The following is a 14112-nucleotide window of genomic DNA, read 5'->3' as shown; positions in this document are numbered from 1 at the left end:
TGCGCGCCAAGCGCGCAAAATATTTTTGTGTTTTTAATTCTAATTTCGTCGGAATTTATGAAAACTACCTTAAATGTGCAATTTATAGAGGAAATTGGCCTACCGTAACAAGAAATGCGCGCGAAGAATTTGAGAATTTTAGGCACTCTCAGAGGATGCGTAGGGCTTATCATATTTATAATATAGGCCACACACGTGTGTTTGAAACTAAATATAAGCATTTTCATCATGGTTTTATTTATTACAAACATATTCTTTCACCATCAATGCATATTGAGGCCCTTCTTTTAGGTTAAAACGATCTTAAATTTGTCTTTCTTGAGTTTGAGACTATTATTAGGCTTATGTGTTTAAATAACTTAAAAGGATATACCTAAAAAAAGCCCTAAAAAATGCGCGCGAAGCGTGCAAAATGTTTTTGTGTTTTTAATTCTAGTTTTGTCGGAATTGATGAAAACTCCCTAAAATGTGTAATTTATAGAGGAAATTGGCCTACCATAACAAGAAAATCACTTTCCACTTTCAGAGGATGCATTTGTCAAGGGGTTGGAAAGATTTTCCAAAGATGGATATTTTTACCCTGTCTCCCGGTGTTTTTAATTCTAATTTTGTTGGAATTGATCAAAACTCCCTAAAGTGTGCAATTTTAAGAGGAAATTGGCCCATGCCAACAAGAAATGCGCGCGAAATTTGAGGTTGTTAGGCACATTCAGGGGATGAAAAGGGCATCTATAAAGAGGCGGGGAAGATTTCTCAAAGATAGATATTTTCCCCTTGTCCCCCAGTGGTTAAGCCATCGGGCAGCATAGATCAAAGGAGTTATGACAGTTTTTGAAGTGGAGAAGGGGCTGCAGGGTGTTGTGAGTCTGGTCATTTTGATATCTTCCTTTTTATTCTTGTCTTTTTTCTCATCTCTTTTTCTTTCCTTTTCTTTTTTTCTTCTTTCTCTTTCCCTGCCTCTCCCCTCTTTCTTTTCTCTTATTACCCAGCCCGGTACGACGGCTTGGTCAGCCCGGTAAAAACCGTCAGGGGAGGGGCAGTTTCCCCCCCCCCCCCCCCCCGAGGGGCAGTTTCCCCCCCCCCGCGCCTGTTACGACACTGGCTAACACGCCAATCATCCCCCTCAATGAAAAAAACTTTTCTACGCCACTGCTTAAAGGAAATAAAAGTAGAAACAATCATAAAAAGTAAATCGAAGAAATAAAAAATAAATAAATGAAAATTATAAAAAATAAATAAACAAATGAGTAAATAATTAACAACTGAAGTTCATTTAAAAGCAGAACAAATCGAATTATGAATAAGGATACAATAATTTAATATTATGACATTAGGTGTAGCTTGATTTTCTTTGAGAATGTTTTAAGAGAAACAACATTGTGAATTGGGGGAGGGAGATTGTTCATCATTGAAGGGCCTGAATATCTTAAGTTATGTTGAAATAATTTGTGTTGTGTTGTGGGAAGGTATATGAGTTCTAGATCGGGTGGGGTAATTGTGAATAGAGTAATTGGTAATAAACATATTGCATAAATAATTTTTTTTTTTTTTTTTGCAGAATTTGGAGTTTGTTGATGTTTGATAAATTAAATATGTACAGTATTGGCCCAGACAATATTGCAGTAGCTCACATAAGGAATAATGAGGGTACCAGTTAAGTAGAGGATACGGAGGATGTTACTGGGTAAAAAGGATAATCTAGAAATGATGCAAGGCTTTTGGAAATTTTAAGTTCTATCTCGGTGATGTGTTTTTTCCATGTTAAGCTATTGATACTCCTAAAAATTTTGCTGATTGAACAGAGGGGATAATAGAGTTAATAATAATAATAATAATAATATTAATAAAACTATTAATAAAATTAATTAAACAACAACAACAATAATAATAATAATAATAATAATAATAATAATAATAATAATAATAATAATAATAATAATAATAATAATAATATACTAATTTAACAAAGTATGTCACAGAATTAAATTTTTTTTTTTATTAGAAAAAGTATTATTTCTATATAATATTTATAGTCTCAGCAAAATATTGGTCAGGTTGCCGCCTGACCTGCCGGACCACTTCCGCCGCCCATACTCGGCCTTCGTCTGTCTTGGCGGAGGATCCAGATTCTCTTGATGATTAAATATTTATTGAAGAAGAAAGGGAAATTTATTATTAATTATGTCTGGCCTGGCTAACATTAGGCCTATTAGTTGATGAAAAAAAAGTCCCGGAGCGAGCAAATTCATTCATCAGCTGTTCGAGACATTTTGTTTGAACGACGCCCGACCATGACGCTCACACCGGGCCACCCCAGCATATTTACCCCCTAAAAGTTTACCTTTTCCCCTTCATTACCCCTATCTTCCCCCACCCCTACCCCGCCCAGATTTCAGACGCTGACGTACGGGGTACGTCGTCACCTGTAATCATCAGCATGTGGCGTTATTGATTCGTCGTGTGAACACATGGTTGGCAAAATCAACTGCGATCGCGAATCCTGGATCGTTTGCTGTTGAGTGAATGCCACGTACCTAGTTTTGCCCTTCTGATGTAGAGTTTTCAAGATGAAGGACAAACTAACATTTTTCGGACTAGTCGTCACATATTTATTTAGAATATGCTCAAGTTTTGAAATTGATATGACTGTTCTTGTACCAGCTGGTAGACGAGAATGTTTCTATCAGTCCATCAAGGCAAAACAAACTTTAGACTTCGAATTTCAGGTAGGCCTAGGCCTCTTTCCTATCTTATAGGCATGCATGCAGTTCTGGGCGGTGGAGAGCAGTCTAAAAAGGCTGTCGCTTCAGTTCAAAACTGCAGCCTACCATTATAGTCCAGGCCAGACCGGCGGTATTTCCTTCCGCTCAAGCTAAGCCAAAGCGATTACTTTACATCTTGCCTAGACAAAAACGTCACAGAAAGTATAGACCCCGCGGCCGCAGTCTTAGCTTGAAAATGTTGTTGTTTTATCATGACAAAATATCTGATTTGGATTTAACATTAATTTACAAAACAGGACCTAGGCTAGGCCTAGCCTAGGCTAGTAAGTAGTACTAGAGACAATCTGCCTGCAGTAGATAGGGCATGCTGCGTGCTTTGAGGCTGTCTTAATCATGGGCAATGGTAGCTTAAACTACAGAGAGTTACATAAGAAAGAACACCGTGGCTAGAGATACGGTACCATATTTCTACTTCAATTTGCTAAAGCAGAGGTAAATGACATTACGTCACCATCACCCAATGAAGTGCCATAGGGTGTGTGACGTCATTTTTTAAGACTGGCATTGTAGATCACCCGCGATGAGCGGTGAAGAAACGAGAAACGATGTACAGTACTGGGAAATTAGAACATCAAAAAGTAAAATATTGTTTGACTTAGTAGTACTGTCATCGATAAATGGGGGCAGGTCAAAACGGCAAAAAACCAAAATGGCAATGACCAAAACGGCAATAAACCAAAACGGCAATAAACCAAAACGGCAAAAATAAGTACCAAAACGGCAATAGACCAAAACGGCAATAGGCATAGACCAAAACGGCAAAGGTGCAAAATCAATGCCAAGAATGAAGCACCACCGGGCGCGGGCAGCAGTTTATAATTTTCTGAATTGTGTTTTGTTTTTTGTTAGTATGTTTTGTTTTTTTTTACACATCCATGACTAGGCCTATATTATATTAAAGTGTTATTTATTATTATTTTTTCCTTGTTTTTACACTTTCATGGCACCATATTGTTTAGCCTCATTTTATCTGTATTTTAAGGTTGTAATTATTTAAATATACACTGCTTTTATTGCAGTCTTTTTACTATTTAATTGTATTGTATGTTATTATTATTATTGTTATTATTATTTTTATTATCATTATTATTATCATTATTATTATTATTATTATTGTTTTTCTTCTTCTTTAAAGTGTTATTTATTATTATTGTTTTCTTTCGCGCATTTTTACTTTTTATGACATAAATTGTTTAGCCTTATTTTGTCTGCATTTTGAAGTTACAACTATTTAAATGTTTACATTGTAATTCCCCCAATATTTTTACTATTGAATTTGTATGATATTATTATTATTATTATTATTGTTATTATTCTTCTTATTATTATTATCATTACCCAAGAGCATATATTACAATATAAACATCTAATATATATATATATATATATATATATATATATATTGCCTGAAATGAAAACATTAACATCAAGAAAGGGGATAGAAGTGTTAGAGTGTTCCATAGTAAATTTGATAGTGGGGTGAAAGTTGTTACAGTGAGTGACGAATTTAGTAAGGTTGTCAAAACCGTGAGGCCAAATGTAATGCCACCCTTGCCCAAGTCACTATTTAGCTATCGTCTCTGCTGGTATCATATCAAAATACACAAATTATTGGAAATATAAATATAGTTTTGATAAAAATAAACGTTTATTGCCGTTTTGACTTAGGCCTATTGCCGTTTTGGTTTTTGCCGTTTTCCTCATTGCCGTTTTGACTTATTGTTTTTTGCCGTTCTGTCCAGCAACCCGATAAATAGGTGTATGGTTCCACTTCGTAAAGAGGACTTTTCATTTAGCTAAGCCTATGTATAATCATTATCAAACAAGGACTGATTCCACCAAACTCTTGGCATGCCTCAAGGCAAGAAAAATCTAAGCAAGCAAGGCCTGCTCTGCTTTTCGCGGCAGCTGCTGTGGTGACATATCTGTCATAAACTTAGCCTAGTTCCTCCGTGATCATACCGCCTGAACATCAAAATCCCTACATCCCAAGTTTTAGTCCAAGAAGCTCGAAATAATACCACGCTTTACAATCTGACCAAAATATTCATACAATTTTAATGCACAAAACTTTTCGTATGGCTAGACTTCGTCACTGTTGTGGTACAGATCTAGGCCTAGATCGAGAGAATGAGTTTCCCCTTCGTGATTATTACTATTGTGTCAAATTTTTCCAATAATTTTGATGCAGACCTTAAAACAGTACTACGGTATATAAAATGCTAGGAGGCCTTATGAATCTTCTTGTTTAGTGCTTCTCATGTGAGGTAAGCAGTGTGTAACTAGCGAAAAAATGTACTTGATTAGCAGATGATTAGCTAGGCAAATAGAGTACAGTATATTCTTATAATACTGTCATAGAAAAATAGGCGTAAGGGTTCCATTCAATAATAAGAGTCATATCATTTAAGCAAGCAAGGCATCATCCTCATGGCTTAGGCCAAGGCACATGTATACACACACTACTGCTAGTCTTTGGTAATCTATTTATGACAACACTTGCAATAAAAAATTGAATATACTGTAAACAAGAGGATTCATACAGGCCTAGCATTTTTTGTACCGTAGTACTGCATTAAATGGACCTGCATCAAATCATGAAGGGGAAACTCATTCTCGATCTAGGCCTAGGTTCTGTACCATGTGAGAGTGACGAAGTCTACGTAAAGTTTTGTGCATTCAAAGTGTATTAATATTTTGGTCGGATAAGATAATCTAGGTATCTTGGACTAAAACTTGGGATGTGGGGATTGAGAACTTCAGACTTGGTAAGACCATGTTTATGACTGATATATGCTACCCAGATCGATATGTCACTAGAGCAGGGCCGCCGCCAAAAGAAGAATCCAAGCAAGGCCTAGGCCTGCATGCTTGCTTAGATTCTTCGCTAAGCGAAGAATTTAAAAGCAAGGCCTAGAGGCGGATTCCTTAGAGGCACATGCCAAGAGTTTGGTACAGAAATCAGTCCTTGTTTGATAATGGTTATATATAGCTAACTGAAACTCTTTACTATAAAATTGAACCATACGCCTATTCAACGATGACAGTAAAGTCAAACAGTATTGTACTTTCGATGTTCTAATTTCCCAGTACATCGTTCTCCTTCCACCGCTCATTGCGGGTGATATGCAATGCCAGTCTTCAACAAAAAAAGTCGCGTACATTCTGGCACTTCATTGGGTGATGGTGACGTAATGCCATTTACCGTACCTTTAGCAAAGCGAAATAGAAATACGGTACTGTATCTCTAGCCACGGCGAAGAAAGAACAGGCCAAATCAAGTTACAGAGGCTAAAAATGCTTCTAAGGGTCCCAAAGTAATATCACAGGAAAGGGATAGATGTTAGGCAAATTAACAAAATATCCTTGTTTCTCGTCCTGGGGACAGGAAACAAGGAATTTTTGTTATTTGGCCTTATTGTTTAGGACGTACTGCAACAATTGTGCTTTAGTTTTATAGACAACCTTTAAAATATAATTATATTATTTTTTTAAATAAGTTCGCTAAACAAGGTGTAAAAAAGTCTTTTATAAGAAAACTTGTTTTCTGTTGTATACTAATCTTATTAATTTTTCTTTTAGGTTATTGAAGGTGGTGACCTTGATATCAACTTTATCATTAGATCACCAAGTAACAAGGCACTGGCAACAGAAGCAAGGAAAGCTGAAGGCATATATACGTAAGTTAATTATTGATTTACTAATAACATATTGATAGGATTTATTAATATTCTCCTATGGTACATATGTAGTATTCTGATAATGTTGATGGGTGGATGCTATGGAGTTGAACTTCTATACTAGATGCAATTCATACCATTTTTATTCTTAATTTATTCAATTTGGAATTTTCTTTGTTTTTAAACTATGGATGTTTTTAGGAGGACAACACAAGAAAGTGGGGATTATTTATTTTGTTTTGATAACACTTTTAGCCGAGTGTCTTCAAAGGTAAGTGAAGATGATTATTAAATTGAATTTTACAAAATGTTTACATACTATTGATACTCTGTTACTTCAGTACATGCTACACTCATGTACTATCCTTACTACTGTAGATCCTTGAGAGTTATAAAAACCCTGTTTTACATACGCGCAATGACATCAATTCAAACACCTAATATTAGTTTCCATTGTCAAATTTCACAAATCAATGGTGATGTTGGTAGTCGGTTTATCATCATTTCAATCAGTGTATTTTAATATGAGGAGTCAAATTACAGAAGTAAACAACCCACCGCTGCAAATGATCATCTTTATTTAACAGCAATGTTTATAATCTAAAACCATATGGACTGAAAGAGTCTAACTAACGCTGGTGTAAAAAATTATTTCTTTACTTCTTAGCTTTGTGTGAAAATCTCATCTGATTTAATTTTCTACACAAACGCTAGTTGTTTTTCTCGCCCAGTCAACACCACGGCTCTGTTGCTTACATAGCCATGAAGGGGAATTCCCATGAAATTATACCTTTGTTGCATAGGTAATCTTACTATATTTTAATGATTTTTAGTTAAATAAAAGATATAAAGTGTAAAGTGATAAATTAATACACTAGACACATGGTTTTATTTGATCACTTTATTACGACACGAAAAAACTAATGAATATAAACATTAAACACATGGTTTTATTTGTACACTTCAGCCCTCAAAATTATGAAAAAGTATGTCAGCCAAAAAAAAAAAAAAAATCGCCGGCGCTCTAAAATTTACGCTGGTTGTAACGTCGGCAGTTTTTAATTCTTGGCCTACAGCCCTGAAATCAACCTATGCTGACCTGTTGTAGCAGTGATGGATGTCTTCAAGTCAACCAATTAAGCTGGAAAGCCCAGCCTACGTACTAATGTTCAAATCACAACTAATTATTGATAAAATGTTGAATGATAAAATGATGACGAATAAATGAAACTACCAACCGAACTAACAGTAATTAGCTAATAGTAATAAACATAGATTTTAACGCAATAATCATTGCTGTCTGTTGCAACACCCTGTGAATGAAATGTTACGACACGTCGTGCAGTTAGCTCAGTCCCAATAGCGTTGCCATAGAAATTCTATTAATTACAACGACACACCGATAGGCCTGAACGTTAATGTTCGATAAATTGAAAGTTACGCCTTAATATTGTTCATAAAGTGCATTATCGCCTTGCCTAATCCTTAAAAATCGATTGCAATCAACCTGAAAGATGGAACCAGGAACCCAAAGCAAGTTTCTACGACGGCTGACTCTTTTTTAGTAGACGTTTAATTTTGATTTGGACATCGTAGATTCATAGCTTCATTCATCCCTCAAAAAAATGTTGCTAATTGCGGAGAAAATTTGTAGACAAATTGTAGAGAACGACATTTAAATTTTTTAGATTTGATTGTAGTCGGTTTCTTATTTGTTTTAATAAATCTGTTTAACTACAAGTTAATCAGTTTACACTGAGCTTGTTCCTGTCTGCAAGCTGTCACGCACTACAAAACTTTGGGCGATCTGACATCACAGCCAAGCACATTTTGCCCATCCATCATGACCCCACCAAAAAAATTAACCAATTAGTGGGCAGAGTAATGTTTACACAAAAAATGTGCTGTTTAGAAAAAAATATGTCAGACCACAAATGCAGGTAAAAACAATATAAAAGCATGAAACATACAATCCAGTTTGATTTTATTTACATTTTACTCATAATACAACATAAGACATTAAATAACTTGATTTCATTAAGAATAAATTTTAATAATGTGTTTACAGTGATCCTGCCGTGTATACCACAGCTGGTACAACTAGTACCAGCGTAGGCCTGGGTTAGCTTGGGCTAGGCCTAAAATCTTCACGTCGATGATTTTGTCGTCGGCGTTGGACGGCTGCACGCCGCTGTTCACGTCGGCATTGCCGAATGCCGGCGGTAAATTTGAGGGCTGTACACTTTATGATATCGTATATCATGTAGGTAACATTGTCAGTTTATAACATACTCGTATTGAGTTTTAGGTATGTATTAGGTCAAAGGTCACCACAAATTTAACCCAACTTTGATTCTACAAATCCCCAGATTTACATAACTTTTGTTTTGATAGAGTGTACAATATAGTCTGGTTTAGCCCTGTGGTTACGACTTAAATTTATCACCTAGATAAAAAAAAATGTATATACTGTAGCTATTACTGTCCTAATTCCCAGATGTCACCATGCTTGGGCAACACAGACAGATTTGTTTTCAGTTGATCATCAGTAATGTCTCAATATTTTATAGACCGTATTCTTTGATCTGGCTTTGGATTATGATGATGATGAAGCAGCATTAGTTCATCCAAAGACTCAGTGGTTTGAGGCTGGTGCTGAGGTGCTTGAGGTCCGAATAGAAGATATGCAGGTCAGTACACATTATCACCATAAGAAATAAATGTTTCTTTGTATAATAGTTTGTTTCTTATGTGACTTTTATCACTCCACCAAGGAGGTTATGTATTCACTGCTGTTTGTATGTTAGCAATTTAGTGGAATGGTACATGACATGATTAAATTTTGAAAAGAAGAGGTCAAAGCAAAAGGTCAAAAGTCGTGGTTTTTTACTCTTGAGCAGTTGCCTATCCACCGCCTGTGTATTGTTCAGTATTCAGGCACAGGGCGGCAGGGGAAAATCTGTAGTTGGGTGGAGGGCTCTATGATTAAGTGAGGATTTGTAGGTCACAAAATAAGGTGCGACTGGGGGTAGTGTGCCATTGTTACACCAGTCTTAAGCCAATTCCTAATAATTATGATTTGGTGATGTCCTAATTCAATTCATTCATACATGTATATGTAATAACATCCAATGATAATAAGGAAGACTGGTGAAACAATAGTCACTGCCTAAAAATAGTTTGTTAGACATACTGTAAGGTGTTGGTGGATATATTTTAATGTTTAATGATATATTAATGACAGATTATTTATACATGTGAATATTATGTTTTATTTAATGATTACCTGTATTTGGAATGTAGATGTCAAATTCAGAGAGTGAATAAAATGAGAAATAATTTCGGAAAACATCCTTAAAAGAAAATAAAATAGTGTCAGTACCTATTCACCTATGCTATAAAGGTTAACCTTATCAATTATTCAAAAATTAATAATTTAATAATAATTGACTAGGAATTTTTTTTGTATTATAGACAGTCTTAATCATTATTTACCCAATGATTTTGTCTGGTAAATTGTAACCATTGCTCTAAAATTTATTTTGGTCTTCTTGGCAAAAATATATTACTGCTCAAAGAATCAAACACATATTTTAGGTCGGTTGGGTCACTTTTTCGGTGTAAATAAACTTTCCCAATAACAGCATTAAATTCAGACTCCTAAATTCAAGGTTGAGAACATGAAGCATAAATCAATCATAAGTTAATTTGAGTGAATCATTTTTTTTTATAATTTCTTTTTTTTAACTGTAGACATCTTTGGACATTGTACAAGATAACATAAAAAAGGCCCAGCAGCATCAGCGAGTGTGGCGAAATGTTGAATTCCGCGACAGATACGTCGCAGAAAGAAACTATGAACGTGTCTCCTTCTGGTCGTTTGTGTCCACCATTGTGATGGTCTTGACGTTTTTCATCCAGGTTGTGATGATCAGATACCTATTTAGTGATAATAGAAAAATCACAATGAAGACATGAGCAAGGTATCAACACCCAATCAGCTGGGTAGTGAAGCACACAACATCACCACATAAAATATCTAAATTTACTCACATTATGATAGATAGCCGTCCAAGGACTGATCTACCTTATCCGCCCAACACATAATTACATCATTCATTGTTTACCGCACCACATCATCAGTGAAAAGTAGAATCCTTGTGTAATATTCACAATTGGTATCTCCAGCTGGTTCCTCAGAAATATCATTCTCTATAGTCGTTGAATGTCATTTCAAAAAGCTATTCTGATACCCTTCTGTTTGCACCTAAGTAACTTTTGTAACCAATATAAACAAAACAATACCAACATGTCTTCCTTGCCTAGTCTATACTGTGGTAAAATATTATATGTTATTAATGATATATTTCCTATAAAAGTGCCTTAATAGTTAACATGTTTAGAAACTATCAATGCTTGATAAACTCGTGTGAGCTTGCGTGTAATGACCAATTTACAAAGATCGTGGCTTCAATCAAACGATTGTTCCATTTATGTGGCACCATTCCAACAGTCGTTGCTTGTGGTGCCGTTCAAAAAAGAGATAAAAAAGTGCATCTTGAGTAGTGACTGAAAACTGTCAGGTGAAGGTGAATGTTACATGCTCAGTAGGAAGTTTTTTCCAGAGCCTTGGTCTCGAAGTGCTGTAAGCCTAATCTCCCTAGCTATGTTTGCAGCATGTGTCATAATGATGTCAAAATAATTCTATGTTGCACAATGATTTTCACAGTGTAACACAAATGTTAAGACATATTCCAATGATCAATGCCCATCAGTTTGTTTTGCTGTCTGCGTGCTTAGCGAAGGACATCTGGAGTCAGTTGTTATGTGAAAATAGAAAGCAGTACTGGTATGGGCAATTTATAGTGCACCTCTTCCTTGAGGTTATAAAGCACTGTTCTTTTCCCTGGTCATTGGGCCCACATGCTTTGTGTTGCTGCTGCAAATCAGTGCAGGAGCAGGCAACCCCACCAGGTACCAATTTTTACTCCTAGGTGGAGAGAAGCAATGCACATAAAGTACCTTGTTCAAGGACACAAGCTAAATGCACAGCGAGGGATTGAAACCTAGACCCTGAGTTTGGGAAACCAAACCGTTCCCGCTGCGCCAAACAGCCTCCACGTGCCAAACCTCCCTTCATATTCTTTTGTTGCCACTCTGTAAACGTGCCTCAAATCTGTTTACAAACCATTCCAAATGTCAGTGTGTGTGTGGCTCTTGGAAACAAATATAGGTACAGTACAAGAATTTCACTTTAAACAATTTATATTTAATTTCCAAAGAATTTAAGAAAATTATGTTGTGGCTTATATTATATTGTTTATTAAATTTTATAGCTTTGTGTGCGTTGTTATGAAAATGTTTTTCTGTCTTTAGAATTAGTAAATATGGTTTTGCCAAGAATTATCGATGTTAAACAAACATACTTTACTGAACTATGATTATAGATAAACATGTCTGTATTGAAAATTAACAAAAATATAGAGTAGCTAAATGAATGGAAAATATTTGTGTTTACCAAAAGCTTTATCTCAAGTTTAGCAATAAACTTCCATCTGTTTGTTAACATGTACAGTCTTTCATGTTGATTAATGTTAACCGCTAATGTATATTTTTTGAATGGGAAACCCTCATTTGTGTTTTGTGTGCTTGTTCATTGTGGATGTACACTGCACTGTAGTAATGTTGCTATACTGGTCATTTAGTATGACTTATCTTCGTAGACTGGAAGAAAAACTAATTCCCATTTTACTTGTGTGTTTCTAAGGTAAAGAGTTTTGTCCATATTTGTCTTGAATTTGAAGTGGTGTTAAAAGTGCAGTTCTCAATCTGTAAAGTGGCACTTGCATTAATAAACATTACATATTTATTCACTCATTCACATACAAACTAAGTATTGCAATACTGCATTGAGGGTCAGAATATACTAGGACTGTTAGACTTTACTATATAATCTTAATACCGGTAACTAAACTCGCCGGACACCATCCTGGTATTTCTGAGTCTAGTATTTGAGGGCCAAAATAAACAAGGTTTGTTTGACAAACTGTGAACCACTATTCCTTGCCGGAGACATGCTGTAATCATTGAGAGTGTAATAGTGATCAATTTGCCAGAATATACTTAATTCATGTTTTTTTTGTCAGAGTGAAACTCTTGATTTTTAATACTATTTTTAGCTGTTTATATTTTTTTATGAACAAACTTTTCTTGAAATAATGCATTTTTTGATGGACATAGGCTGAAATACATACATTCAATTTATTAATTTACTCATTAATTAAGTTACTAACTTCCAATGAGACAGAACAAACTGGTTTTTTTTGCTGATTTACAGATATTCACTACAAGAACAAACATTAATCATTTGTAATGTAATCTGTTAGTTTCTGAAGACAGATGAGTTGACAATAAAACATGGCATTAAGAATTATGCCACTATATTGTCTATTAATTTGTGAGGTAAAGATTTTTTTGTTCTTTTTTCAGTTGAAAGCTAATAATTTTTAAATGTTTATTTGCTCAGAACCACTAGTGTACGTTTAACATCTTTCAATAATTAGGAATTTTATTTAATGTCTACAGTAATTGTTCTCTCGTATTTAAATGACAGATCAATGAAATAAACTTCACACAAAATGACAATTGTATACTTTTTTATTAACGTCATGTAACAAAGTTGGTGGTTTTGTTGACACAGGCAGTTATTAATGAAACATGCTACAAATCACAGTGTATGTGTTTCTGTTAATATCTTTCTCACACAGTGTATAATATGGCTATAAATATTCATGAGCTATAAAAATTGGCTTATTACAGTACATCATGCATAAAATTGTGAATGCCTGATAACCTGTATGGCACTTGGAGCCAATTCTGTACTACAGTATTTAAATCCGTAATTGGAAGGGAAAAAACCTTTGTTCCGTAAGCCCTGACCAAACTAGAATTTAGAAGACCTATGGTCAGCTTTTTGGCAAAAATATGTTGTTATTAACAAGCAGCAGCCCAAAATACAGAATGCTATTTCACAATACATTAGATACAGTAACCTGGCCCTTAGCCCTGTGCTTACTATTCAATCAACCAAAATATATTGGGAGGATGCTTATTGGCACAAAACTTAAAACTTTATATTCAAAATAGTAAATAACCAACCTGAGCTCAGGAAACATTTTTTTTTTGCCACTTGATAATGCCTTGGGATACAAGATGTTTCATTTGTCAATGTATAACATAGTTCAATTGAAAATTAGGTCATGCTCAAAGTAAATGAAATACAGTACATAGAACAGTATAAGTAATTGTAGACATACTAAGAGAGTTTAACATATAAAAGTAAAAGCTTATTCAAAACTCGGTTATTATAGTAGAAAATTAACAAGTCATTTAGATGTGATTATTTTTTTAACACTAACTTTTTAACACATTTCATTTATTTTTACCTTGTTCATGTACAAAATATAATAAAATCTACGAAAAGGTAATCCATGTTTCCAAAAGAGCCAGTGGGATTGCCAAAAAAGTAAAATGAATTACTGTCCAAGTGGCTGTCCAAGCATGAATGGGCGAAACACACACTAGCAAGATAATAATATATAAAAATGTAGAAATATCAAAATTTTTAAAAATAATACAAGATGCACATT

At 34.8% G+C, this 14112-nt stretch overlaps 1 protein-coding gene across 1 annotated transcript; it reads left to right on the top strand.

Moving 5' to 3' along the window:
• The first annotated feature begins 2233 nt into the window (after positions 1 to 2233).
• LOC117103570 (transmembrane emp24 domain-containing protein 5-like) lies at positions 2234 to 13108 on the top strand. Its single transcript, XM_033244149.1, has 5 exons — positions 2234 to 2726; positions 6366 to 6463; positions 6665 to 6734; positions 9034 to 9153; positions 10217 to 13108. Exons 1-5 carry the CDS (start codon positions 2568 to 2570, stop codon positions 10439 to 10441), a joined length of 672 nt encoding a protein of 223 aa, XP_033100040.1. The 5' UTR covers positions 2234 to 2567; the 3' UTR covers positions 10442 to 13108.
• Positions 13109 to 14112: the final 1004 nt, after the last annotated feature.

This window comes from Anneissia japonica, unplaced genomic scaffold (assembly GCF_011630105.1).
Source record: "Anneissia japonica isolate Jap-2015-1 unplaced genomic scaffold, ASM1163010v1 scaffold6792_len961167_cov158, whole genome shotgun sequence".
Lineage (NCBI taxonomy): Eukaryota > Metazoa > Echinodermata > Crinoidea > Comatulida > Comatulidae > Anneissia > Anneissia japonica.
This window is presented reverse-complemented; position numbering and strand designations above follow the sequence as displayed.